Raw genomic sequence first — 27,091 nt, forward strand, 5'->3', positions numbered from 1 at the left:
TAAATATGAATTTTCCAGTTTTATCGTACATAAATTTATTCATCCATTTATATGCGTGGTTTCTTCTTATTAATATTTGAAAATTGACATTTAGCTTCAGAGAATGAATGATAAGCTTGTTTTGATTAATTGATAATGTGACAAAGACCAAATAGCTAACAAGCGCTTGGAAGAAAATGAAATTCTTATCAATAGATAGATAAATGCACAATATGAGAGAAAAGTCATCATCGATTATTATAATATTTCATAACAATGATAACATAATATTTTGCAACCATAATATGATTTTATATTATTATTGTTTGCATTATTCGAATTAGCATCGATCGGTTATTTATTTATTTCTTTATTTACTATTCACAGTTGTACTTTTGTTTTTCATAGTCAAAAATGAATATATTTTTGAAAAAAATGTTTCAGATTTCAAGTCGGAACACAACAACCGGTGCTGAAGGTACGCATTGGTGATCGGTTGAACATCGTTTGTCCATATTACCCATCGCCGACAGTACACGCAGATAAATTTGAATATATGGAAATTTACGGGGTAAGAACGAGTGAATTGTCAATTTTACAGTAAGCAAATAGGAAAATTGCGATTGAATTCTGTGTTGGAATGGTGGAGAAGATTGGTTTTTCCCATTCAGCCGAGCCAGCATTTTTGACTAGTTGAAAAAGTTTTGCATGCAACGTGTTCGATTGTTTTGTCAATCCGGATTGAGATTTAGTAATTAATGTAAAAATTCCTTGCTTTTGTGTGCTTCATTGGTTGGGGGGAAAAGGGGGGGGGGTTGCATTTTTCAAATGTTCCTATCCTCTGCTTCTAGTCGAGTTGGTCGGCAAAACAATTTGTCCAATTTCCAAGACTGAATTTGAATTTGTTACTGCTCAGTTTGTGATGGAAATCAACCAGTTGCAGCCGCTGGTTGATAAATTGGATTTGCCGTCGTCGGTGACAACAGTGCTATCATAAGCTTGATGATAAGCTAGCTAGCTAGCTAGCCGGCTAGTCGTAGCTTTTTCTGCCTCTTTATTTCTTCTTCTTCTCGTCTTCCAATCAGCCGGCAACGAATTCTAGCTGGTTCGTCATCAATCAGCTTAGCCTGGCAGAGGGGTGGTTCGATTTTCAGGCTGCGAAATGAGGCGAAATCGCCGTCACTCTTCCGGTCCATCGGTTGCCGCATCTTCCACAAATCGACCCACCTCCATCTAGTGCTTGATTGCCGACTGCCAATTTGTCACTGATCGCCAATTTTTATCGGACCCCACCGAGGAAACGAACCGTCGATCTGATTACGCGATTAGGAAGGACATTTGATTGCAATGACCCTCTGAGGATAGATAAAATCTTCTCCCTGGGGATCAATTTTTCCCCCCTCCCCTACTATTATATCTTTTTCTCCTCTTCTTCTTCCAGGTGACAAGAAAAAGTTATGAAGAATGCACGCTGAATGATCGTGCTACAATTGTTGGTGTTTGCAACACGCCCACCGTACCCACTGTATTGACCATGGTTATAAGAGAATTCACTCCCAATCCGTCAGGATTGGAATTCAAGCCCGGACGAAAGTACTACTTCATATGTATGTAAATATTCGGATAGTGGATTGCAAATTCACACGATTTACGCATTTCTGTCTTCGTAGCAACGTCCACCGGCAGTCGGGCAGGCCTGGCTAATCGTAACGGTGGTCTTTGTTCGAAAAACAAGATGAAGATGATGTTCGACGTCCGCAGATCGGGTAAACTATTGATTCCGATCGTTGAGACTACAAGATAATTATTGTTCTTTCTTTCATCCAAGATGCTCGAACGAAAATCAAAACCGACGAATATTTCTTCATCACTTACCATACACCCGGCATGGTTGGAGAAGACTATCAAGAAGATGCGGAAGAACACTTGTTGGTGAATGAAAAAGAAGAAGAAGATATCGAAGAACCAATAGTGGAAGAAAATGTCGATTGGGCAATCGAACCAGAAACTACCACTCCACTTTTATACATTATTCACACCAGGCCGTATGATGAAATTTCCGCTTCTTGGTATAACAGAGACAAATTCGGTAAAATGTTTTGCATGGACGACGAAAATGTTCGTTAACAATTAATTCAATGTTCTTCTTCTTTTCAGCCAATTCTCATCTCCAATACATTGACACGTCGAGCAATAACAAAGCTAGCCTTACTGTACAGATGCTTACTCTTGCAATCTTATTGCTCTTTCACTACCGGTAATGATATTTCTTGAAATGAATGAATCAGTAAAAGAAAAAACAAATTACTCCATTCTGGTTGCATTGTTTAATAAATTGTGCATAATTAAATGATAAAAAGATAGATAGCATTTGAATGAACCACAAAACAGCCATCTGAAAATAAAAGGAATGATAAAACGAGGACATAAATCAAGCGTTCATTCTACATTTAAAAAAAAAGTATGCTCTTTCTTCAACGACTGAAACTGTCTGGAAAATTGCAGCAAAGAAAAAAATGTCTTGAAGAGCGAATGCACGACCCGATTATTATCTATTATCATCAAGCAACCATTGTGTTGTTCAACTTAAGCGATTTATAAGACGCAACCGAATTTTATGATAAAAATGTGTAATTACATACATATAAGCTTATTACATATACATATATATATATATATTGTAAAAGTAATCATAATCATCGGACAGCAGCATTTCAAATCAAGTGCATGGTGATAGAATAATAAAAAGTAAAGTGTATACCGATGAACAAGTGAGGATAGATATGAACTGGTGTTGAAATTTTCATTCCAGGAATGCAATCATGATGATAAAAGAATGCTGGTGATATTTGCATATAATTGTCGATTATGGAGCATTTTACAAAATACCACACTTCTTTTTCGATCGCTTTTTCCTTTGCTTTGGATCAGGAAAACGACGATTAATCTGTCTAACTAAATCGTAAAAAACCTGCAATCAAAAAATTCAAATTACACATCTATACACAACATTGATATGGAAAAAAAAATAAAATACCTCATTGACGTTCACTTTTGCTTTTGCTGAAGTTTCCAAAAATGCACAATTGAATTGACGAGCCAAATTCTGTCCCTGATCTTTTCCAACAACACGTTCATCTTCCAAATCGCATTTGTTTCCTACCAAAATCATTGGAACCTGAAAAAATTATTATAATAAAATAAAATTTACTTATTTTTTTTTATAAAGATAACCAATTTCGGCTTACGTCATCAGTATCTTTGACACGTAAAATCTGATCCCGCAGATCGATGAGATCATTGAAAGTCGACTGGGCAGTAATTGAATAAACTAGAACAAATCCTTGGCCATTTTTCATGTAGAGATCTCTCATAGCCGTAAATTGTTCCTAAATTTCATTATCATGACATATTCTATCGTATTATTCAAAAAAAAGCTCTGCTCATCCAATATTACATGCTACTTGATTTTGCCACGTCTCACTAATTACCTTAACAATCACCCTTACAGTCATTAGTATAGCATACTGTAATGACATAGTAATCATCATCAACAGATTAATGACTACTGCATTGATTTATATATCGACTGGACGGAAAAAAACTAAATTTATTTGATAAGAAACAACAGCGAATGCTGCATTCAAAATTGATTTTTATTCTTCAAAAAGGGAAATCATTTTCTCACCGTGCCGGCAGTATCCAAAATCTCTAGCATGCACTGTTGCGCGTCGACTTCCACTTGCTAAAAAGATCATCATTAGAAAATTGTGAATAAAACAACTGAAACAATATACTTTTCTATAGCTGTCTTCAATGGTTGGATCATATTTTTCAACAAAAATACCTTGAACAAATTGGACAGTCTGCAAAAGAAATTTCAAAAAAGCAGCCATGAGTGTTTGTTTGAAATCATCAATTGTAAATAACACTTACTAATGCACTTTTGCCGACACCGCCGCTACCCAGAACAACAATTTTATATTCTCGCATTGTCGATAATTAAGACTGAAAAAAATCATTTTTTAAACAAATAATAATTGAAATTTGGAAAAATCAGTTTTAACATCGCAACGCGGCAGTGAAAATGCGCACCGTCGACATTGACCCATCTCGGCAACGGTTCTAATTGATAAAATAAGTGAACAGAGCAGGCGCATGATTCAGCAAATGATCAATGGAAATTTATATTTTAACAATCGAATAACCATTGTACAGAAGTTCATTAGCCACAGTGTGGACATGGTTCAATGGCCAATAAATATGTAGGAATAGTGGAAAAAAAGATATTTAAAAAATAAAGACACATGCTCGTGCAATAGACAGATAATGCAAATTTCCTCTTTAAATCAACAAATTTAGTTTAATTGTTGCTTTACACATCTGCTTGTCAGTCAGATGTGAGACATATGAAAATAAAAACACACATTTCATTGATACAAACCGTTACAAATGATTAATCAAACAAAGATGAAACACTGGAAAATAATGAGTCATGGCTTCAACGAAGAATATACTATTTGATTAAACGTTGAGAGGAAGATAGGCAGTTAGATAATTCGTGCAACTATACTTCAGTTGAAAATAATTCACAATTACACATTTCGAAAAGAAAATGAACATGCCACTAAAAGCACTGACAAAGGAAAAATGACAAAATGTGAAATATGGAAAACTGGTGTTGGCAAGGTCAATTTAACCAGACTCGTCGAACAATCAGAGGCAGAACTGACCGGATTTAATTAAACCCAACCGAACAAAACTGCAATCGAGTTTTTAGCTATTTAAAAGGAACAAACTTATTCATACTTCAGCGTTAAACAACTAACAAACAAATAATTCATGCGAGCATTACAAAATTCTATCTATGCATAACCAAAATATATCAAAATATGTTTCAAAAAAACAAAAAAAATTAACAGTGCAATATATCTGTTTCCAAGATAATGGAAAGATGCAAGCGAAATAAACGACTGCAAACAAGTATAAAATAATTAAATTACAATTACTGATTACAACTTTCATTCGAGAACACTAAAATATATCGATGCAGCAAATAAATTTATCAAAAAAATTATCTACTTCAGCACTGCTGCCACCTTATCGCAACGCGAAACCTGGATAACACTATCTAAAATTGCTATGCTACAGTATAACTGCAATTAGGCAAAATTTCTAATTCACTTCTGATGTTAAATTTATTATTTTTTTAACATTAGTATACTTTAATGTTTTTGAATATTTACGTTTAATATTATAAAATGTTGTTTATTTTTTGTAATGCGAACTGAACAAAAAACTGATTATTTCAAATAATGTTCTTTGTTTAACAAAAGAAATTATTCAAAAAATAAATTTATTACATTTTAACTGAAAATTATATTTAATTTAGAGTAAAACAATTAAATTTCAATACGTTTAATTTTTAGCATCCTGCTTTTCATATGCTAAAGTTACAAAAGTGCAAACTAATGCAACAATGAAAGCAGATGCGCTTTACGATGTGTTTTTGTTGTTTGATTAAAATTTGACAGTTTTGAAAAATTAATTCCAATCAATATCAGCGAAAATTTCATTTTACTTTTCAATTTTGGAAATAAATACTTTTTCTTAGTATTTGTTTACATTTTGTTTATCAGTATGAATTTATCTTTTGATGAAAAAGCCACTGCGTGCGAAAATTCAACTTCGAAGATATTTTCGTCGAAAATAGCATCTGAAAATGATTCTGTATATTCTTGGGATACGAATGATGTGGCAAAATGGCTGATCGAAGAAGGTTTCGCCAGTTATGTCGATTTGATTAGCAAAAAGCATTCCATCGACGGGCTAGCGTTGATTAATCTCTCAGAACAGGACCTACGTCAACCGCCACTTTCCCTTGACGTACTGGGCGATATTAAGCGACTTTCATTAGCCATAGCCCAGCTTAAAGAACGCGAAGAGAATGCCTACCTGCGACGTTCGGCAAAGAAATTCAGGTTTGTATAGAATGATACAAATGATACCGACTGCTACAATTTGCATTATTTTTTAAGAGTTTTTCATAATATTGAAGAACTGTCGGCGGAATTATTGATTGCAGAAGTTGAGTCGGCAGATACGCCGAATAAAAGTCTTTTAAAGACGTTTCTAGCTGGCCTGTACTTCATTGTTGTGGTTTTGGTAACATCTTTTGTTATGGTGATTGTTCACGATCGGTAGAAAAGAATTTTGCCTTTATTTTGTGAACTGTTTGCAATGCTTTTTTTTTGCTTTTTTCAAGTGTTCCCGATTGTAAAACGTATCCTCCTTTACCAGATATTTTTCTGGACAACATCCCATTGATCCCTTGGGCATTTGATGTTTGCGAGGTTTTGGCAGTGATGCTCTGTTTAATTTGGGTAGTTGTAATATTGCTTCATCGTCACAGGTAATTTTTAAATGCAACATTAAAGTTATGTAAAAGTTTTCGTTTTTTCAAATTAGGCTTGTATTGATGCGACGTTGTTTTTCTTTGCTCGGTACCGTGTTTATGCTTCGATGTGTAACAATGATGATAACATCGTTATCAGTTCCTGGTCAACATTTGGAATGCCAAGCAGTACGTGCTGTTGTTATGTGACAGAGAATGAGTTTTTATTTATTTTTAAAATTGTTTACCGTTTGCAGCGCGTCACTGATTGGAATATGAAAATTTCCCATGCGTTTAAAATATGGTATGGACTTGGAATGTCATTGCTTAACGTTCGAACTTGCGGCGATTACATGTTCAGTGGTCACACTACTGTTGTCACTATGCTCAATCACTTTATAACCGAATGTAAGCTGTGCATGGACATGTATATATTTTTGTTTTAATTTCAGATTGATTTAATGATATTTAAAAATGTTTTTTTTACTTTATTTTTAACAACCTGATTGTTTTTTTCTTTCATAATTTGAAAGGCTACAGTAACACATTTGAAAATTTACAGAAAAAAATTGAATGAATTTATATGTCAAAAAAATTGCAATTATTCATAAATTACTTTAGAATAGAATAGAATTGATTTATTTCAGATACTCCGGATAATTGGCGCCTATTGCATACGATGTCATGGGTGGCGAATTTGTTTGCCATCTTTTTCATTCTTGCCGCTCACGAACACTACAGTTTGGATGTGTTTGTAGCGTTTTATATCAGCTCAAGATTGTTCCTATATTATCATTCCCTCGCTTATCATGCTTCGGCAATATCTGCCGCAGACAGTAGAACTCGCATTTGGTTTCCATTATTTTGGTTTTTCGAATCTGGTGGAAATGTTGGACGTGTGCCAAATGAATACGAATGGCCGTTTCCATCGGCTACGGTTATAAGAAACTTTTGGAACGGTTCTTACTTTGTCCAGGCGTCGAAAATTGAACTATGCAAATTGCGTAAAATATATGCAGTGCATTGCACTCGGGCTCAGCAGTTGTTGAAAAGACGAAGAAATTAGCGCAGTCTGAATTTCTGTAAAACATTTTCAAGTGGAGTTCAATTTCAAACGTAAGATTCGATTTTTGTTCAGTGCGTTTCTGTTTTGTATTAGATTGTTTTCTTTTTGTTATTATGAAAATGTTGTTGAATTGAAATTCAAATATTCCATTAATAAAGTATGTTTATTGAATTTTTAGTTTATCGTATCGAAACGACCAAGTTTTATCAATGTCTGTTATGGTTTTAAAAATACCGTTTGAAATTTTCTTTATACCTTTTCCGTATGATGAGATGTGTTTATTCAAATGGTGGAAAAAGAAGAAATATTTCTCTTTTATGAATATTGATGAAAAATTATGGCGTGGTCCGATTGGATGGAGATTTGAATATTATGTTCGTCGGTGTCAGCCGGGAAGCGTTGCTTGCTTGCGATGCTCTACCATCGTACAGATCATCAGTGTACAGTATTCCACTTTGTAAATGCTTCCACGTAGTGTTGTGCTTGTATGGAAAATATGTACCAGGTTGGTCTGAAAAGTATTCGTTTAATTTTCTATATTTTTTGTTTATAATTGTGAAACAAGTTTGTACCAATATTTCTCATTTTATCTTCTCTGGTTTTGTTTATTACAGAAACCGGTCGTAGCGGTTTGAAATATGTGCCGGCGATATTTTCCTCTTCACTTTTCGCAAATCTCTGTCAAATTATGCAAATTTAACAACCATTTTCATATAGTACAGTTAAAATAGTACCTGTCTCAACAGTTCTTCACCGGAATCATCACTGTCCGTATTGTAAGTATCGATTTGATTTTCAGCGACAGATTTTAAATTGTTCACTGTAAATTTTGTTCACAAGTGAATTTTAAATTTGAATATTTTGTAATTTTTCAAAATACCAGAATCAGCTTTTGGAAGTTTTGTTTTGAAGAACAAAAATTCCGGCAAGTTCCATTTTTGCGCATCACCGTCCCACACGGCTGCACGTTTGATGCTTTCCAAGTCCGCATAGTTCGAATCTTTCCTAATGCATGGCTTCACTTTGGCCAGCAGCTGCTGGTAAAGTTTCATTTGTTGATTTTGACGACGAATTGTTTCCAAATAATCGACACGATCACGTTCAAATTCGCTTTGCAAATCTTCAATTTCTCTCTGTAAGTTCACGTTCACCTTTTGGGCATTGTCGAGCTTGTTTCTTATCGATTCGAATTTGTCCTTGTCGGCGTTGAAATCTTCCATCTCGTCCGATTGGCCATTTTTGGTAGTTGCTGAAATATTTAAATCCATTCATTTGTGTAATGTTTAAAATTTTAATTTCTGTTACCCAGCAATTCTTTTCTGCGTCGTTCTGCTTCGTGTTTTTTACGCTTTCGCTTTTCTACTAAAGCAGTATTGTTTGTTTGTTCACCGCCGATCATTTGACGTTCGATTAATTTGAGCCTAAACAGTTGTAAAGCATTTCTTTTTCCAATATTAAGAATAGGAACTGTTGTAATTGTGAAAATTATACTTTTCAAGGGCTGCTTCAGCGTCGGCTACTCTCATCAATGGCTTAGTATTGTTAGTATTGTCTGAAAAAAATAATAATAATTCGTTTAAATAAAATTAAAAACGAGAAGAATAAAAATATATAACCTTGACTTAGCCGGCTAAGCGTTTGGCGATAGTTGTCTTGCATTTGACTAAGTTCATTTTCCAATTTGGCTTTGTTCATCTGTTCATCCAAATATTTTTGCTCTAAGCATGACATTTTTTGTTCATAATTCTGAAAATATATGGGATAATTTTCTCAAAATTTTCCACAATTAAAACACCGATTAACCTCACGAATTTTTTCAATTTCATCCTTATCACCGGTTCCATTCACCGAAGAAATAGCATCTTAAAAAAGCAAAATTTTCTTCTATTTGTTATTTTGTGTTTCATTTTATTTGTTCACTTTGCATTTGAGCTTTGTCGAGTAGTTGTTTCAGACGGGCAATTTCTTCTTGATATTGTCTCAGTAGAGCATCTTTTGCATCTTCATTAATTCTCGGCTTGTTCCTTATGTTTTTCGCCCGATTTGCATAGCGCAGTGTGCTCAACGATTCGTCGTAATTATTATCCGCCGGCGATATGCAAGCTATCATGATTGTTTTCGTATTGCCTCCAAGCGAGTCCTGGAAAATGCTGATGAATAGAAGGAGAGGGAAAATTTTTTCCAAAGCAACAACAAAGCAGACCTGCAATAGGCGAGTTAATTTTGAATCTCTGTAAGGGACGTGCGTGGATTTTCCGTCAACCAGAGCCGATATGACATTGCCAAGTGCAGACAGGGATAAATTGATCTTAGTAGCCTCTTTCAATCTTTCACCGGTTGCTCCTGAAATTGTTCTTGTTAATCACGGGGAATGGAAAAGTGAAAATTTTTTTTTTCAAATTATCACCAGTTTTCGATTGCCTTTCACTGCCGGCCAAATCGACCAGATGCAATTTGGCCATTTTAATATGCTGCCCGTCTTTTGCCATCTCGATCATTTCGAGGTGAAGCGTGAAGATGCTGTGCGAACGGGACGAGTCGGTATTCATCAACGTGGCGGCTGTGGCCCGGTTGCGCATCCCCCTCGCCAGCAGTTGTTCAACTTCGTTGATATTATGCACCGGATGCATGGACAAGCCTGCCACGTAAACCCCCTTTTCCGGATGTTCTTTGATTTCAAGTTTCTGCTTTGTATCTTTTCCCAACAAATCCCGAACATCTTCAATGTAAATCTGCAAATGTTTTGTTTTGAAAATGAAATTATAGCAAAAATATTTGTTCGACAATAGCACGTGGAATTTAAGCTTCGACAACACTTCTTCAAGCAGAGGTTATCGATTCATGCTAACTGTTGTCATACAGAGAGCTATGCATTTATTGATTGTTTTCAAGTCATAGTAAATGGAAATATCTTCCTCTTTCCTGTTTCAAGCAGTTTCAAATTTCGGTAGCTGCATGTTTTTATTTTTATTATTTCAATTATTCAACTGCTGCTTACTTCTAAATATGAAGCACAGACGAGGAATTTCACATTCTCGGTGGTGGCGATGGCTTCGAATATATGCTCAAATGCTCGAGGTACTACACCACGTTGACAAGGCCAATTGTGCGGACCTTGCATTGTGAACGACTTACCAGAGCCAGTTTGTCCGTAAGCGAACACGGTTCCGTTGTAACCTTCGAGTACCGACTTGAAGGGAATATTTAAATTTATATTTATATATGTTCAAAATGTGTGCACTACGTTCAACAACAATTCCTCACCTCGACAAGCGGATATACAATGTCGTTGTAGATATTTTCCGTGGTGGCGTTCATATCGTACGCGCCGTCGAAAGTGAACAATTTCGTCGTGCCCATCTTGTCCGACGGATTTCTGATCGAACACTGGGCACGTTTGGGATCCATTTCCACCACCACCGAGCAGCCGATTTTCAGTTCGCGTTGGCCTAACGGCCTGGACCGTACCACCACTTTTACACATTCGGATGGCGACATTAGCTGACCATCGGTTCGATCAGCGGCACCGCTTTTTTTCACCGGTATGCATTTACAGCTTATACAATCGGCTTATATGACGCCGTCGACCGGATGCTCAAATTTGCGCGCACGCTTTTCACTCCATTCACGTTGTCATAGCAACCTGGTCGCATTGCTAAATCCACACACTCTATGCCAAATTTTCACGCTTGTTTAAATTTCCTAACATTTCTTTTTCTTTTTTATAAAAGAAATTTCTATTATTTTCTTTCATTGAAAAAAAGTGTTGAATTTTTCCGGTTCCTTGTTTTGTTTCAGAACATTTCAAATTTTTAAACAAAGCTTTTTTTAATTTTTTTAAAAAGACGTGAAAGTTTAAAATTCAAAGGTGAAGTATTTCTTTTTCAAAATTCAAAGAATACTATTTCGTTCCAATAGAGTATGTTTAATTTCGTACAGTATACTTAAATGATGCGCAAGTTGTGTTGTGAATGTGAATATTTTGAAAAGAGAAATAATTGCTTGTTTAGATAGATGTTGTCGTGTACGTGTGGAAAACACGGTGACGTACGTCAAGCCGTTGCAAACCGGTCGACCAATTTCGAGCTTCAGGCGCAGTTTTCTTGCCGGTTGATAAATGGGAACACTGCGTTGGCGAGCCTTTCTCTTTACTGTGCACTGTTTTCAGCACGTGTTGTGCGACTGTTTTGTTGCTTTCCTTGTTTTTTTTTCGCTTCCATCCTCGTCCCACATAATAAACAAGCAGTTGGTGAAGTTTTTGTCAAGACAACAACTGCAGGCTTGGTCGACGTGGCGAGCCGAGTGGTTTCATTTCTCTATTTCTCTCTTTCTCTCTCTATTTCTCTTTCTCTTTGTAATTTGCAGTCGACAACAAAATGTTGTTACTTTTCAACGTTTTGCTTGTTTTGCTTGCATCCGCGGTTGAGCTGAGCTGTGCATTTTTCGCACCTTGCCATGGTAAGTTTTCTTTGTTTTCTCTGTAATTGTGGATTTCAACGGTTTTCTCATTGTTTCGTTCCGCTTCCAAGGTCCGAGTTCTATGGGCGAATCTTGTGACACGGACGCAGATTGCACCGGCTTCGGCGTAGCCTGTGTGCTTGGAAAGTGTCAGTGTGACTACGCTTATGATGTGTTGGAAAACGACCCGCAGACCGGTCTTCGCCAGTGTGTCAAGTGTATGCATCTCGATTTTGGTCTCGTTTACTGTAGCGGTGTTCAGTTCTTGATTTTCAGTACCTGATACGATAGACGCGCCTTGTGATGATAAATGTCGGTTTCCGCTGTTCTGCGACAACAACCGATGTCGGTGTATTCGCTCCAAACAAGAGCACGGCCAGTGTTTTGTCGGTAAGAATTTGTCTTTGACGCATGATAGATAGATAGATAATGTTGTTGTTTCACTCACTGGGCGCAGTAATGCGGTGTCATTATTTATTTATTATCCACTCAGTTGAGTAGAGTGAATGGGAAAACTATTCGATCCAGTGTAATCAGTTGATGATTCCCTTGCAATGCATAGTTTTCAATTTTCAGACTCGCAGCTGGGTCAAAGTTGTAAGCGACATATTGAATGCACTCTGCCATTTTCTGCTTGCATCAACAAGCGCTGCGACTGCGTGCAAGGCAGTGTTCGACGTGGAAACGCTTGCTATGCAGGTTAACTAGTGATTCAAATGTTCATTGATAATTTTTCATTCTAGCCCACTGGTAATTTGACTCTTTCAGCTGCAAAATGTCCCGATGGCTCCCGACCAGGTAACGCGTGCACGGTGCGTACAACTGAAGTTGAAGTGTTGCACAACGTGATCAATACGGCCGCGGTGTTGGATACGTGCGATAAAGGGAACTTTTGTTACACGGTGGACAATACTTTCAGCGGTCACTGTTGTCCAGTAACGTGTCCACTTTCCACTAAGCCGGAACTGGACTATGTGTGCAGTGACAGGGGAAACGAACGGGGTGTAAAGTGTCCTTCGGAAACTCACTTCTGTCATCGTTTTGCAGGTATATTTTTCATTTTATTGTAAATATTGGTTTTTTTTTTGATAATTTTTTCAGGCATATCATTTTCATACGACGTGTGCTGCAGGCGACCGTGCCGAGAACCGAAACCGTTGTACATTCGAGGCAGTTGTTACAGTAGGGCTCACCTTGGTTCGCCTTGTGAAATTGATGAACAATGTGACGGTGGCTTGACCATGGAATGTTTGAACAGAGCTTGCTCTTGCCGGACTGGTTTCAAACCGGAACCGACTTCGCATTCGGCGACCGAAACTCCCCCGATGACTTGCGTTCGGTCCAACTGTCCATCAGATTCGTTGGCACTGGACACGGAATGCGTGTCCAAAGTACGAATCGGTGAACAGTGCATGGCTTCGGTCCAATGTCCATCCAATGCGCACTGCTTTCGCGGTATGTGCTTCTGTCAGTGCGGCTTCACGCACCTCGGACACGAGTGTGTACCGGATCAACAAGTTGTCGAAGATCGACGTCCACTACTACCACAAGATCATTTATTAGGTGAATATTTTCAAAAGAAAAATATTGTTCTGTTTATGTTGAGAATAATGAAACATTTCAGGAATGAACAAACCAAACGGAGCTGGATCTGGCGGCAATTTATTTCAATTAATGAACAGTATATTGCAAGGAGTACGCGTTGGTGCATCCGGTTAAGAAGAACCATTATTAAAAATTCGATTACAATCACCACGTCTAGATTGCTACTTTGAATAACACATTAAAGAACAAACGAACGAACATGTATTATCTCTAAATAATAAATGTTTTCAACTTTGCAGGCACATACATATACATACATCTTTGTCACTGTCGTACCGCTTTTGAAAAAAGTTTGTCAAAGAAAGGATAAAAGCTGAGCTTGAAAAAATTCTGCTCTGCTCTACAGTATCACAGATTATCCATAAACCACGGTTGACCATTGTTCTCTTGGCGAGCAGTCAACACCTCACAGCCGGCATCAGTAACCAAAATGGTGTGTTCAAATTGTGCTGAACGCTTGCCATCTACCGTCACCGCTGTCCATCTGTCTGGCCAAGATGTATCACGATAACTGCCACGATTAATCATCGGTTCAATAGTAAAGCTGTGACCAGGTTTCATCACACCAACAGCTTTATTTTCTGAAAGAGACATTTCAAAATGTAAACAAAGAAAAACAACCAAAACAAACAACAACTTACTCGAATAATGTGGTACGGTTGGAGCGGTATGGAACAGTCTAAAATTACAGAAGAAAAAAAAACCTAATACGATAACAGAAAAATGGAATTTCAGTATACCTGTGTATTCCATGTCCGCTGTACGATCTGACGACAGAGAAGCCATAGTGACGCACGTATTTTTCTATGACATCGCCAATTTCACGATATTTCCGGCCCGGATGAACTACGAATATTGAACTTGATCATCATTTACGACAAAAAAATTCAGTAAGAGGAAAGCAAATTTGAAAAGTCCACTTACCAATCTTGATAGCCTCGACTAACGATTCGTAAGTAACACGGACCAATTTTTTCGAATCATCGTCAACATTTCCAACGAAAAATGTTTCATTCAAATCACCATGAAAACCTCGATGATAAACGGTCACGTCAACTAGAACAATGAATGAACTGTAAAATGGAAAAGAAAAAACCCAGTTGAAAATAAAATTACCCACCATTAACAATGTCACCATCTTCGAGTGGGCGAAGGTCCGGTATGCCATGACAGATAACTTCGTTCACCGACGTACAACAAGAACGTGGAAAGCCAAGATAGCCCAATGGTGATGGATAACATTCGCGTTCGATGCACGCCTGAACAAATTGAAAAATTAGAATAAATTATTTTCTGAGTAGAAGAAGAAAACAAATTTCACCTCATGTACAATGCGGTCAATTTCGTCAGTCGTCACACCGACATCGATGGCAGCAGCAGCTTCATTCAGCACTTCTCTTCCCAAACGACAAGCTAACCGCAAGCTTTCAATCTCTTCGTCGCACAAAATTCGAATGCCTCGATTTTTAGCATCGCGTTCCTCGTACGATATGCCGCCCAAAACATTCACATATTCTGGACGTACAATTGAAAGCGGAACAAATCGTGGTACACCCTGAAGTGGAATTCCATCATGCAAACAAAACGGTCCACTCAAATTTCAACGTTACACAACCTGAGCATAGGCCCTCAGTTTGCCCGTATACGAGTATTCTGGATACAAAGTTTTGCTCGTTTGATTCACTGAAATTTTGGATGCACTAAATTTGCCATCAAGTAAACGCAGAAGTGGACAAAAATTTTACTTGTTGCCAATTTGTGAATCTGCTTGTGATTTAACCAATCTTCTTTGAAGCAGTCCTGAAAAGTGTACTTCATCAACTAAGAATAAACATTCTACCAATCGATCATCGATTAAACCATCGAAGCATACTTGACAACAGAAATATGATGGTTTCAAATTCAACTTTATGCATGTTGGGCATTTTAATTTCGCAACATTGTTGCACTCGGGTCTTTGGCATATCTGACTTTCCGTTGACATTCTAAACAACAATAACAATCTGAAAATCAACAAAAGCCCAAAAACTAAATCGCCAGATCACCAATCCCAACGAACGATGAAACCGTACGAGTGAAATAAAAGATAAGCAGGTTATTTCAAAAATAAAGTAAACAAAAACATAATAAATTATAAAAAATAGTGTTTTGACAACATTTTTGTTTTTAATAAAATATGTTTATTTTTTAACAATATTTTGTTTCATTTATTTGAATTTAATTAATATTATGTACTGATTAAAGAATTAAAATGTAAGAAAAACATTGATTATTATGCTATTAGTTGAGTAAGCGTAGCACAAATGGAATTTTTATGCCTGTTTAAAACCGACTAATGCAATTGTAATTGTAATTTTGCAATAAACATGGAAGTTTTAAATGAGTAGTCATGATTTTTATTTAAAAAAATAAATTTCATTTAACATAGAATAAATTTTTTTAATAAATGACAATATTTTTTCATTTCGGGAAGTCTAGAAATTAAATTTCAACAAAATGCAAAAATTTGTACGTAAAAATTTTGTTACTGTACTTACCGTACGAGTATTCCATGTTTCATGTAGTGATTTGATATTTGTTTGTTCTCCTTATTTTGTTGCATTTTAATTTTAATTGTACTAATAGCAGTAACGATGGCAAAATTAATTCTGAGTAAGATTAAATGGTAAATTTTTAGACTGGGATTAAAAATAAGTTTACTTGGTTTAGAAAAGAAGAGTAAGCGTATGACATGCCGTCGAAAGTTCAAAATTCTAGCTAAGGTAATTAGTTTAATTCTTCGATGGAATATTATCTTTCAATTTTAATACCGCAGATCAGGGAACATCATCGAAAATTACGCAAAGAGGAACGTAAAAAGAAAAAAGAAATGAAAAGCGTTCCCAAATCTTTAAAGTTTAAGCCTCTTATTCACATACCCAATAGTTGTCCTTTCAAAGAAGAAATTTTGAATGAAGTCAAACAGAATAAGTTACAAGTAATATCATACTCCAGTTTGTAATAAGTTGTTTATTGATTCTAATTTTGCTCAGATGGAAGAAAGGAAGAAGGCTGAAAAAGAAGAGCAGAAAAAGAATAATTTGGAAACTATTGTACATGAAGCAGAGTTGAAGCAGTTGAAATTTCAAAATTCGGTTGGTCGCATAGTTCGACTGTTCGAATGTTTTATGAATGATATTTACTTTTGTAGGAACTTGCTGCACTGAAAAATCTCGAAGAGGAAATTCTTAAGAATAAAGTAAAAGGTTTCGACGACTTTAAAGACGATTTGAAAAGGGTCTGTTACTTTAGCATTAATAGTATTAAATTTTTTAGATAAATACTGCTTTTAGGTGGTCAAACGTGCTGATGTAATTCTTGAAGTGTTGGATGCTCGAGATCCACTTGGCTGTCGTTCTTCTGACATAGAAAAGATGGTGGTTGAGAATGGAAAACGGCTGGTTTTAGTCTTAAATAAAATTGGTAAAGGATGATGAATATTTATCTGCGTAGCTGCTTTTTTTGGCGCTTCCAGAATAGAGTTATCAGAGTGTTATAACTCCGTTTAAGCGGTGCCATAAATTAAATTTGATATTTCATTTACATGTGAAGCATTTTTAAGATAAATTTGCTTTGCTACAGAAATGACCTATCACAGTTATGTTCATTATGAATTGCAATTTCAGATTTAATACCAAAAGAAAATATTAAAAAATGGCTGGCCTATCTTCGTAAAGAATTTCCAGCAATCGCAATGAAGTCTTCCACGCAGAAGCCATCTTCAAAATTGGTTAGCAGTATTTTTTTTGATTTTGTTTCGTACTTGTTTAAATGAACATTCGTATTCATTCAATCGTTTATAGGGTTGGGTAAAGGGACCTTTAGTAAATACCAGCAAATCGGTGGGTGGTGATTTTTTAATGCATATATTGGCAAATTATTGTCGAAACAAAGATCTGAAAACGTCGATCAAAGTTGGCGTTGTGGGTAAGAAGAATATATTTAGTGCATTTAAAAAAATAATTGTATAAGGTTGTTTTCAGGTTATCCAAATGTCGGGAAAAGTAGTATAATAAACAGTTTGAAAAGGAAAGCAATTTGCAGAGTTGGAGCACAGCCGGGAATTACCAAGTAATTATTGAAAATACAACTCTATTTTATTAATATGTCTTTTGTTTGTTCTTCTTCAGAAATATACAAGAAATTGCATTGGACAAAAATATCACGTTGATCGACTCTCCTGGAGTAATTTTAGCGAAGAAAGCATCTTTCGATGATGCAGAATTGGCGTTGAAAAATGTTGTTCGTATTGAAACGGTGCAAGATGTATTCACTCCAGTTGAAGCAATTCTGAGACGATGTTCGAGAGAAAAGGTAAGAAAGAAACAAGCAGAACCTTTTTTGCATTATTTAATTAAAATCTTTTAATTTCAGTTGATGTTGTTGTATAATTTACCCAAATTTCAAAGTAGCGACGAATTTCTTCATCTGCTTGCGAGAAAGATGGGACGGCTAAAGAAAGGCGGTATACCAAATTTGAAGATGGCTGCTAGGAAAATGCTGTTTGATTGGAATTGGTAAATTTCGAAAATCCACCTCTGTTGTGTAGGAGGAGCCTGTGTGTGAAGGGATTTGCTTTTTTCCAGGGGTAAAATACGCTATTATTCCGAGCCGCCTGTACGTGAAGACGAAAATGACTACGTTCAAAGTGAACTAGTAACGGAAATGTTGAAGGAATTTGATATCGATGCGCTGACTGATCAAGAAAGCATTGTTCTCAATAGTAAGTGAATAATTGTTTTTTTTGTCGCTGTATTAATTAATTATCAATCGATAAATTTGTAAGTGCTGTTTGTTTTTCAGGCTTTCCAGAAAATTCATTTGTTGATGCAATTTTATCAGCTTCGAATAATAATAATAATAATAGCAATATGTTTATGAATAATAATTCAGCGGTGCCTATGGAAACTGATACCGTTGTTGATGATGAATCGGATGTAATATTGCTATAATTTTATCATGAACAGTGATAATAATTTGTTCGTTGTTGTTGTTGTTGTACAATTTTAGATTATTAAAGCCAAGCAAAAGCGGAAACGTCCATTGGCAAAAGATGACGGTCCTGCATTGACTGCTGCAGAGAGGGCGATTGAAGGGAATTGGCAGAAAAGTCGAGAGCAGAGAATGCTGTTGAAGAAGAAGAAAAAGTCACGGCGACGATTAGGTGAATAAAGAAAAATTATTTTTTATTTATTATCTTTTAAATCTGAAATTTAATAATATCAATAATTGTTTTTTTTCAAATTAATTATTCTAGAAAACCAATGCAATAAATTGGCCGACACAATGGAAGCAGCCATGAATTTCGATTCCAACAGCAACGACGAATACAATTTTGAGGATTCGGAATTGAATGAAGAAGCAGCATGATTAAAAATTGAAATAATTATCTGTTGTTTTCATTTCTCTTCTATTTTTTTCTGATATTAAAAAATTTGCAGTACTGTTTAGCGCAGCGTTCATTGGCAAATTTATGCATGACAGCTGCCTCACTTTTATTAAATTGGATGTGACAAGTCAATCTTATACGATTATTGACAGCTGTCGATATTCCGTTGGCGTTTCAATTTCGAAATTTTTACGGTTTTATTTATTTATTTTTTAAATTTAATCCGATTATCGATGGTTAAGGTTTGTTGCATTTATTTACGTTCAACTTTTGAATGCATAGCGTTGGTTTTGGAGTGACGAAATGGTATATTTTTCGTTTTGCTCATGCCAACGTGAGAGTGCTTTTAAATGATGCTTGTTTGTTTGTTTATTTTGAATTTACTAAAAATAATTTTTTTTTCATTATTCAGATGAGAAATGGAATACTTTTCATTTTCACACAGTTAAATCGGCTGCAATGGGCGGTGTTTGGGTTATTGAGCTGTTGAGTGATTCATGTCACATGACGATGCCACTTTTTCACTGACACGGGTCCGGCTACTCTTCTTCACGTATGCTTTCTCCTTTTGCATTTTATACGCTTGCACCAGCCGCCACCAACTGCCAGTCAGGCTGGGCAGAGCGTGGAACTTTCGTAGCGTCTGCGTTGGTGGCGCTGAGCGTTCTCTCTTTTATTCAGCAGAAGAACACTTGCCGGCTAAGTGTTTGTGGTAGGTTTGTCTCGCATTGTTTCTGCTTTTATTTAATTTAATATTAATCGAACAATTATTATTCATGTTTGTTGGGGTTGTTGTTGTCGTCGATATGATATTGATATTGTCGTTTTGTTATTTTCTTCAGATTGACGTCTACTGATAGCTTGGTTTGTATGCACGCATGTATTTGCTAGTTCTGTTGCTTTATTTTTTCATTTCAACTATAGCTTTTTTAATATTAATTTGAAAATTGATTCAATTCATCTGTTTTTTTTGGTTTCATTGAAATTTTCTCAAATTTGTTCACTGTCAATTCCACTGCTGCTATATGCCGGAATTTGAAAGCATCAGTATTTTGAAATTCTTGTTTAACATCTATCTCCACAATCCGTCTATTATTTTATACGTCTTTTGTTAAATTTTCATTCCAAAATAGTACAATTCATTTCTATTCCAACTCTTCTTCATTAACTGGGTACGCGTGTGATTTATCTTTTTTCAAAAAAAAAATTTTTTTTGTGTAAAATAAAATTATTCATTCTTTTTCTTTTGTTTCTGGTTTATTTTTGCGGTGAAATTTCATTTTTATTCTGTTTATTCTTATAAGTTTTGAAAGAAGTATAGACTTTTTTTTTGGTCTCCGATGTAGCGGATATATTTTCCTTTAGAGAAGCAAGTCCGAAAGTTGTGTCCACCAGAGAGCAACAATCTAAACTGCTCTTATGCTTTTAGCATTGCCGTTTTGCTTCAATTGGCTTAAAGCATATCGACGAAATGTTGACGCAGTTGCTCGGCTCTTCTTTTTATTACTGGGCTCTTATTACTAGCGGTTGTTTTCAATTTGCTTAAATTCTGAAAATATCATCATAAAATTCGAAATAAATAAGATTTTGGATATATTTTTATTGATAATAATTATTTTTTTCGAAACAAATTATTTTCATTCATTTCAAACAAATTTACAAACTTGAGCGACTATAAGTGAACCTGAAAATTATTTTTACTATACATCTGAACAGTTGAATGTGTTGTATCGGGTGTTTGTTGAGGTTGGCTTGGAAAATAAAATACCACACCGTGTGTTAATTTCTTATCGAGCAGAACTGATTGGTCACCATTTTAAATACTTCGGTAAGTGATGTGATTGATTAACATTTATTATTTTGAGCAATAGAAGCATTTTCGTATTCGATCGTCGCGTTCATAATGGCGCTTTTTTGTCGGTGATAAATAAAAAAAACATTGAATTAATTTTTAATTTTATTTTTTATTTAAATCTGAATTAATCCACAAATTTTTATTAAGATTCCAGTTCAGTTGGGTTGAGTAATTTATTTACTTATTAATGGAGACGTGTCAAACGAATATTTATAGCACTGTCAGTTACCAGTTTTTACAGTACGCCAGGCAGATTGTCATCACAGGTTTCGTTTTTGTACGTAATTAAAAATTGAATTACTACTGAAGTGTTGTGGTATTTTTTTGAGCGTAAGTTGGACATTTAATTAATTTTGCATTATTAACTGAACGTTTAAATAAGTGTAGTTGAATGATAAAAAATGACACGTGTCAAATTGCTACTGGCAACAGTGGAAACATTGATTGTGCTTTAATTGTTTCTCATTTTGTAAGCAATTCATTAATCGGAGATTTTGTAATGGTTGTTGGTTTTGTTTTCAACTTGTTCGATTTATTCCACATTATATTCGGTTGTTCTTCTTGTTGGTCTTTTTTTATTTGAATGCATTTCAAATGAATGAATGAATTTATTTTCTGAACAAGCAGTTTTGTTCATCATTTGGGAAGGTATATTTAAGAATTAATTAATTAATTAATTAATTAATAATTGATTTTTGATTTGATGAATGTAAAAATTAATAAATGAATAAGATATACTGTAAGTGAATTGAAAAAGAAAACAAAAATGTTTTTCTTTTGAAATGTGGTAATTTCAGTTCGGCATTCAGGTCATGATGTTCAGGTTTTCCGCTCATTTTATTAGAATAATTTTTTCTCGATATGTTGTGTTTGATGTTGGTCGTTGGAAGAAAAAATTTGAAATTGTGGAATATTTTTTCTTTTCTTTTTTTTTTGATTTTGATTTTGCCTCGCAATCCGTTGTTGAGGAGGGAGAGAAATTTTGCATCTACACTTTGTCCAAAACTGGGCAACTGACTATTCAAATTGGCAGGCGAAAAATGAATTCAGGCAGTAGAAATGTTCGGCTCGGTTGTGCTTTTGAAGATTGAAATCGATGATTGGACTGGAATTTTTGAATAAAGAATGTGAGCTGCGACAGGATGAAATCAAGATCAGAATTTTGCAAATGTGTCAGTTTTGCTTGGGAATGCTTCTAATCAACACTAGCCACCTTGCCGTTGGGTTTTCAGCATCGGCAAGGTGTCATGGAAAATAAGATTTCTCCTTCTCAAATCCACCAGTTTGTTTGTGCCAGTGGAAAATCATTCCAACTTGTTCTTTTTATCAAGATGTTTGTTGTTCAAGGAGGTGCAACGTTGTTGAACATCACACAACTGGATACAATTTCATTTCCATTCAACATTATTCGGATTATTCACTCCAATGGCAGCAAACTGAAGCCAATTCAATTGTACCATGTACAATCCTGTCCGTTGTTGGCATGGTGATGTTTCATTTGCAGTCTTCACACTGATGATGAATGGAAAATTCAATTTTTGTTCCATCCGTCTGGTTGGTGTCCGTCCAAGCTTCACCAGATTAATATTTTAATCATCATTTCGCTGCACTGCTGTTGCATCCAGTTGGTTAGTGTTCATCGTTGATAGAATGAATGAATAGTAATAACAATAATAATAATAATAATAATGGTATACTGGCCGAGCAAATTTTTTTAAATTTTCCATAATTTTTGCATTATTCTCATTCGAAAACTTTTTATCCGTGAACGTGAATAATCAACTTGATCAATCAGAGGTAGGGATTGTGTTTTTATTTTTTTTCATGAATTTTCTGTAGTCATAATTTGGAAATATTGGTCCTTTAAGCATGGTAGACAGTTTACTTGGTTGTGTGGCACACACACCACACACACAAATTGTAAGTACTGTCAATTGACGCTAATTTAAACATTGCTTTTTTATTTTAACGGTTGAATGGTTCTACGTTTATGCATTGTTAATAAGTATGAGAATTTTCAATTTTGCCTAATTCATCATCTCTGAATAAGCAAGCTGTTTGGAATTTGAACAAAAATTTCAACTAACTTTTTCAATGTTCAAATTCTTTTTCATTCATCGTCTGTCCCTTGGCTGTATTTATCTTGTCGGCGTATATTATTATTATTATATTTATCTAATTTGCATTGATCAGATATAGGGTTTTCTTGGTTTGTTCGATTGTTTTTGTTCGTTGTTATTCTGGGTTTTTTACGTCCAATTGGACGTAATCGAATACGGCTTTCTCAGACTTAGCAGATCTCGAAAGCTGAGAAGTGGAACCAACTCTGACTGGGCGTTTTCAATCAGAAATAATGAATGCAATATTATTGAGAATGTAAAAAACTGAAATTTTTTCATCGATTCGAAAATTGTTCGTTTGATGTCGTTTGATTTTGGTGATTGTTTTCGGGCAACAGTTTTCAACTTCACCATGAAAGCAATGATATATATATATATATATCAGCAACAAGTTTGTTGTTCGGAAATAATTCTTTTGTGTTTTATTGATTTTTCCAAATTCAAACTATACAAGCCGGTAGACGCGAATTGCAATGGCTTTTCCAAATTCGGCGGTAATTTTTGAATATTTAAATTTCTGTTTAAAAAAAAGTATCCTTCTCGTCGCCCGTTCACACTTTGCATGCTAACAGTGTTAATCGTGAATGAAATTAACAAGCGTGTCGTTTGTTGAAACGATTGTGTTTAATGGAGTAAATTGGCGGCCGACGGCCCAGTGTGACGACAATCAGCATTTCATAATTTACCGTTTACATACGCCAACAACTAACTGCTTGGAAGATTTTTCCCCGGAGTGCTGCTGCCGAATATGACAATCGATTGTTAGTTTGGTGATCCGAAAAAAAATATTGTTTTTTTTATTTAAAAAAATTCCAATTATATATATATATGTATATGGAAGTGGTGTTTGTTCACTTTGATGTTACGTAGTGTGGTTTTTTTTATTGTGAAAAATGGGAAAATATTAATTTTGTGGGCAGTTTTTTTTCTCAGCGAAATTGTTGTTGCTTCAGAGATTTTTCAAATTGAAATTGACGACAATTGAATGAATGAATGCGCATGCACGCAGTTGCCGATTGTCCAGCTTGATGACGTCATAGATTGTTCGATTTGCTGATCGTCGTCGTGAAAGCAGACGTTCTCTAGCGTGTGTATACGGTTTACCAATTTGCAGCTTTATCAACACTGAACTCTGCAAATAGCTAGCTGCACTGCATTTCGGTCGTGCTTTGGACCGGAACTCGGCCGGCGTGCATGCCGACGCAGCACAAACAAGACGACAACGTGCTTGGCGTCGTCATACAGTACGTTGTAAAAGAAAATTAAGTATACAAATTTTCTTCGCTTCATTCAGAACGTTTGGAAAATTTATTTTACAAGTCGTTTGTTTGTTTTGCTTTTTTTTGCTTTTGCTTTATTCAGCTCGAAAATTTTCAATTGTCTGCTTTTCGTTGTATTGTGACATTTGAAAAAAAAATTTTTCACACAATACCGAAAAATGCATATTGTATGAGAAGAGATCAACGAACCGTTTAGCTGGTCGTTTTTGCTTGAATGCCAAACTGAGATTTATTTTTAGCAATCTTTTTCCAGCGTTTTGACGTAATAATAAGTCCAATGCGTGACGAGGCGTTTGAAGAGATTTTTGTTCAATTGATAAAAAGGAAATGTTGTTATTTAAGCAAAAATTTTCAACATTATTGAACTAGACCGTCGGTCAGTTAGCTGTACAAACGATGTCGTTGGCTTTCTTTTTTCTTCGTTTTATTTTGTTTTTTTGTGATTTCATCACGGCATAGTGAAAAGGCACTGGTCATGATCGTTAGATAGGATCGATTGTGTAGGCATTGATTATATTGGATGAAGAAAAAAAGTCTTTGATTAACAACTTCTTCATCACAGCACGGCACGCAACTTCAGACGCACGTTTGAATGCAAGCGTTGTTATTATTGTTGTTAAGTGATTACTTGATTTTATTTCAATTTTTCTTCTCGTTTCACCGGTGGCGCAGGCAGTGCTTTGGCTTCTAATCCCACAACTGGCGTTTCTATTTTCCCACTGTATAATTAATTCGAGGCTAATCATTGATTATTTGAATATTTGCTTGTGATATATACATATATATATATATATATATATGTATCTGTATATAAATATGCATGTGCTGATTTGATGATGAATGCGGTTGCTGTCGCCGGATTGATTTCACTGTCGAATATTGCGTGCGTGGTGTTTTTCCATCACACCCGACATTGTCTACTCCAATTGAATTACTTTACTGTTACAGAGAAAATTTTATTATTTTTTTTCAAACGTAATTTCGTAAAAATGTTTTATAAATATGCATGAAAATGATACTTTCAGACAATATTCTCTTAATTAATTTCAAACATTTGCCTTTGGTTACGGTAAACACGCACACACCACACTGTGTATATATATATATATATATATAACTAGTGAGATGAGATGAGATGTATAAATTTATATGTAGCTTTTCAGATCTTTCGATAACAATATAATATTATTTTCATTTTGTGAATTTCAGTTTTCTTTATTTTTTTTGAAGTTTTCCAACGTTATTAATTACAATAATGAAAAGTGATCATTTTTCTAAGGTCAAGGACTGACAAATGCGGACAAGTAAATAATTATTATTAATACATGACAGTTGTCTAGAGGTGTACTGTTGAAAATGAAAATTGAATTACTGTCATTTTGTTTTGTGGTGCATGCAGTTGGGTGTGGATTGGCAATTTGCTTTGATTGTTTCCAACAGTATGTATATATATATATATATATATATATATTTTATGCAGAATTTGTTGATCGCTTGATATTTTGATTGGTTTTATTTGATAATTGGTCGCGTTTCTTCGTTTCCGTGTTTGTTCTTCTGTCAGCAGCAGCAGTATCTGTCTGAGTTGGTCGAGTTTGATTGCAATATTTACACATTCGCTTGGCTAGCAGCAGTTTTGCTGTAGTTAGAATTGTTGTCGGCTGAGCTTGATCTGTCCGGGTTGGGGCGTGCTTTTGTTGTTTTGGTCAGTTGTTCATGTTTGCTGAATCGATCGTTCGTCAACGCACATCGCACACAATTCGCATCTTATTTCTTCTTGGTCGAGATTCAGCTTAACGAATCCCCGCGTCCGCCCTTCCGTCTGTCTGTCTGTCTGTCTGTCTGTCTGTCTGTCTGTCTGTATGCTTTTCTGCTAATTTTCAAGCGCATGTTGGATAACCATCGTTGTCGAGAGTACAAGCCGGTCTGTTGAAAACTGACCACGCCCAATCCGGTTTGCCTTGACGAGTTCTGTCTATAATACCTAAGTTCAAGCATCAGTGGAACGATCGTCATCAGCTTGATTTTCATTGGCTTGTGATTTCAGCGTCCTCTGTCTGCTGGCATTCGCTGTGTTCTCTGATCTTTCCAATTTTATTATTTATTTTTATTATTATGCTTTCAAATCGTATAAATAAGCTCAACGTAGACGTAGACTTCTTAGTCGCCATCATCATCATCATCGTTGTTGTTGTTGTTGTTGTTGTTAGATAATTATTTATTTGCGTTTCTTTCTGCTTTCTGTTGATGAAAATGACAGTGAACAACATTCAGTTCCACTTTTACACTAGCGCGCAACCAGTTCAGAAGCTGACAAGCAGTACGCGATTATTATATATGCGAATGAATGTCTTTTTTCCAAACGTTACCCAATTGTTGTTGTTCTTCAATTCAGGTTGGTCTTGTTGTACAACACAAATTGGCAACACCAGTGCTGCTGTACATACATCTACATCTACATCTACATCTATATATAAATTAATTTTTGTCACGCATAACAAGTACGGATAAGTTAGTTGGAAGAAAAGCATGCAAGCAAACGACGAAAGTAACGCTTCGTCCAGAATTCGAGCCGAACAAGTGCCTCTGGTAGATAAGACTAGCAAGAAAGATGCAGTGGTCCAGTACAAGCGTGAGAAACATCAGCTCGATGATCTCAAACAAGAAATGGAAACTGACATGCATCAGATTCCCATCAACGAACTCTACTCTCGTCTGGAAACAAATCCAAATACAGTTATTATTAATTTATTCGTAATTTGCCGTGAGAAATTTTGGTTCAATTTTTTTCCAGGGTCTGTCGAGTGAGGAGGCGAAACGAAAGGTTAATACCCGACGGTCCGAAATGCGTTGGTCGCCGCCGACCGCAAACCTTCCGGGAAAGGGAATTAAAAATTTGCCAAAAA

At 35.5% G+C, this 27,091-nt stretch overlaps 11 protein-coding genes across 11 annotated transcripts; 7 read left to right on the top strand and 4 right to left on the bottom strand.

Moving 5' to 3' along the window:
* The first annotated feature begins 1,513 nt into the window (after positions 1–1,513).
* Tsp_02665 (ephrin-B2a) lies at positions 1,514–2,253 on the top strand. Its single transcript, XM_003378943.1, has 4 exons — positions 1,514–1,586; positions 1,650–1,745; positions 1,808–2,097; positions 2,137–2,253. Exons 1-4 carry the CDS (start codon positions 1,514–1,516, stop codon positions 2,251–2,253), a joined length of 576 nt encoding a protein of 191 aa, XP_003378991.1.
* Positions 2,254–2,857: 604 nt separating this feature from the next.
* Tsp_02666 (GTPase KRas) lies at positions 2,858–3,972 on the bottom strand. The gene is made up of 7 exons (XM_003378944.1): positions 3,916–3,972; positions 3,777–3,845; positions 3,668–3,724; positions 3,471–3,506; positions 3,228–3,368; positions 3,017–3,157; positions 2,858–2,950 (listed from the first exon to the last, which is right to left on the bottom strand). The coding sequence occupies exons 1-7, from the start codon at positions 3,970–3,972 to the stop codon at positions 2,858–2,860; spliced, it is 594 nt and encodes a 197-aa protein (XP_003378992.1).
* A 953-nt stretch (positions 3,973–4,925) lies between these two features.
* Positions 4,926–7,680, top strand: Tsp_02667 (phosphatidylcholine:ceramide cholinephosphotransferase 2). The gene is made up of 9 exons (XM_003378945.1): positions 4,926–4,962; positions 5,409–5,484; positions 5,619–5,960; positions 6,018–6,179; positions 6,245–6,391; positions 6,448–6,574; positions 6,631–6,736; positions 7,021–7,310; positions 7,618–7,680. The coding sequence occupies exons 1-9, from the start codon at positions 4,926–4,928 to the stop codon at positions 7,678–7,680; spliced, it is 1,350 nt and encodes a 449-aa protein (XP_003378993.1).
* A 94-nt stretch (positions 7,681–7,774) lies between these two features.
* Positions 7,775–11,092, bottom strand: Tsp_02668 (putative kinesin motor domain protein). The gene is made up of 14 exons (XM_003378946.1): positions 11,019–11,092; positions 10,704–10,995; positions 10,438–10,629; positions 9,847–10,171; positions 9,643–9,782; positions 9,360–9,579; positions 9,243–9,301; positions 9,056–9,185; positions 8,931–8,991; positions 8,745–8,860; positions 8,320–8,688; positions 8,174–8,259; positions 8,012–8,117; positions 7,775–7,950 (listed from the first exon to the last, which is right to left on the bottom strand). Exons 1-14 carry the CDS (start codon positions 11,090–11,092, stop codon positions 7,775–7,777), a joined length of 2,346 nt encoding a protein of 781 aa, XP_003378994.1.
* Positions 11,093–11,815: 723 nt separating this feature from the next.
* Tsp_02669 (EB module family protein) lies at positions 11,816–13,616 on the top strand. Its single transcript, XM_003378947.1, has 7 exons — positions 11,816–11,897; positions 11,969–12,151; positions 12,174–12,287; positions 12,474–12,596; positions 12,666–12,944; positions 12,999–13,460; positions 13,522–13,616. The coding sequence occupies exons 1-7, from the start codon at positions 11,816–11,818 to the stop codon at positions 13,614–13,616; spliced, it is 1,338 nt and encodes a 445-aa protein (XP_003378995.1).
* A 234-nt stretch (positions 13,617–13,850) lies between these two features.
* Positions 13,851–16,104, bottom strand: Tsp_02670 (methionyl aminopeptidase). Its single transcript, XM_003378948.1, has 10 exons — positions 16,040–16,104; positions 15,343–15,505; positions 15,248–15,302; positions 15,118–15,185; positions 14,824–15,057; positions 14,619–14,761; positions 14,427–14,575; positions 14,243–14,348; positions 14,144–14,181; positions 13,851–14,083 (listed from the first exon to the last, which is right to left on the bottom strand). The coding sequence occupies exons 1-10, from the start codon at positions 16,102–16,104 to the stop codon at positions 13,851–13,853; spliced, it is 1,254 nt and encodes a 417-aa protein (XP_003378996.1).
* Positions 16,105–16,834: 730 nt separating this feature from the next.
* Positions 16,835–18,062, top strand: Tsp_02671 (nuclear GTP-binding protein NUG1; the record flags this gene model as incomplete). Its single annotated transcript, XM_003378949.1, has 6 exons — positions 16,835–16,964; positions 17,168–17,271; positions 17,345–17,468; positions 17,525–17,612; positions 17,672–17,855; positions 17,916–18,062. Coding segments are annotated over 6 exons (777 nt in total), but the record flags the coding sequence as incomplete, so codon positions are not given.
* A 1,423-nt stretch (positions 18,063–19,485) lies between these two features.
* Tsp_02672 (hypothetical protein) lies at positions 19,486–20,854 on the top strand. The gene is made up of 5 exons (XM_003378950.1): positions 19,486–19,646; positions 19,773–19,794; positions 20,360–20,456; positions 20,600–20,758; positions 20,796–20,854. The coding sequence occupies exons 1-5, from the start codon at positions 19,486–19,488 to the stop codon at positions 20,852–20,854; spliced, it is 498 nt and encodes a 165-aa protein (XP_003378998.1).
* A 1,027-nt stretch (positions 20,855–21,881) lies between these two features.
* Tsp_02673 (hypothetical protein) lies at positions 21,882–22,301 on the top strand. Its single transcript, XM_003378951.1, has 2 exons — positions 21,882–22,027; positions 22,133–22,301. Exons 1-2 carry the CDS (start codon positions 21,882–21,884, stop codon positions 22,299–22,301), a joined length of 315 nt encoding a protein of 104 aa, XP_003378999.1.
* Positions 22,302–23,854: 1,553 nt separating this feature from the next.
* Positions 23,855–24,195, bottom strand: Tsp_02674 (conserved hypothetical protein). Its single transcript, XM_003378952.1, has 2 exons — positions 24,058–24,195; positions 23,855–24,037 (listed from the first exon to the last, which is right to left on the bottom strand). The coding sequence occupies exons 1-2, from the start codon at positions 24,193–24,195 to the stop codon at positions 23,855–23,857; spliced, it is 321 nt and encodes a 106-aa protein (XP_003379000.1).
* Positions 24,196–26,714: 2,519 nt separating this feature from the next.
* Tsp_02675a (sodium/potassium-transporting ATPase subunit alpha) lies at positions 26,715–27,034 on the top strand (the record flags this gene model as incomplete). The annotated part of the gene is made up of 2 exons (XM_003378953.1): positions 26,715–26,921; positions 26,980–27,034. Coding segments are annotated over exons 1-2 (262 nt in total), but the record flags the coding sequence as incomplete, so codon positions are not given.
* Between the last annotated feature and the right edge of the window lie 57 nt (positions 27,035–27,091).

This window comes from Trichinella spiralis (genome assembly GCF_000181795.1).
Source record: "Trichinella spiralis strain ISS 195 chromosome Unknown Scfld2, whole genome shotgun sequence".
Classification (NCBI taxonomy): domain Eukaryota; kingdom Metazoa; phylum Nematoda; class Enoplea; order Trichinellida; family Trichinellidae; genus Trichinella; species Trichinella spiralis.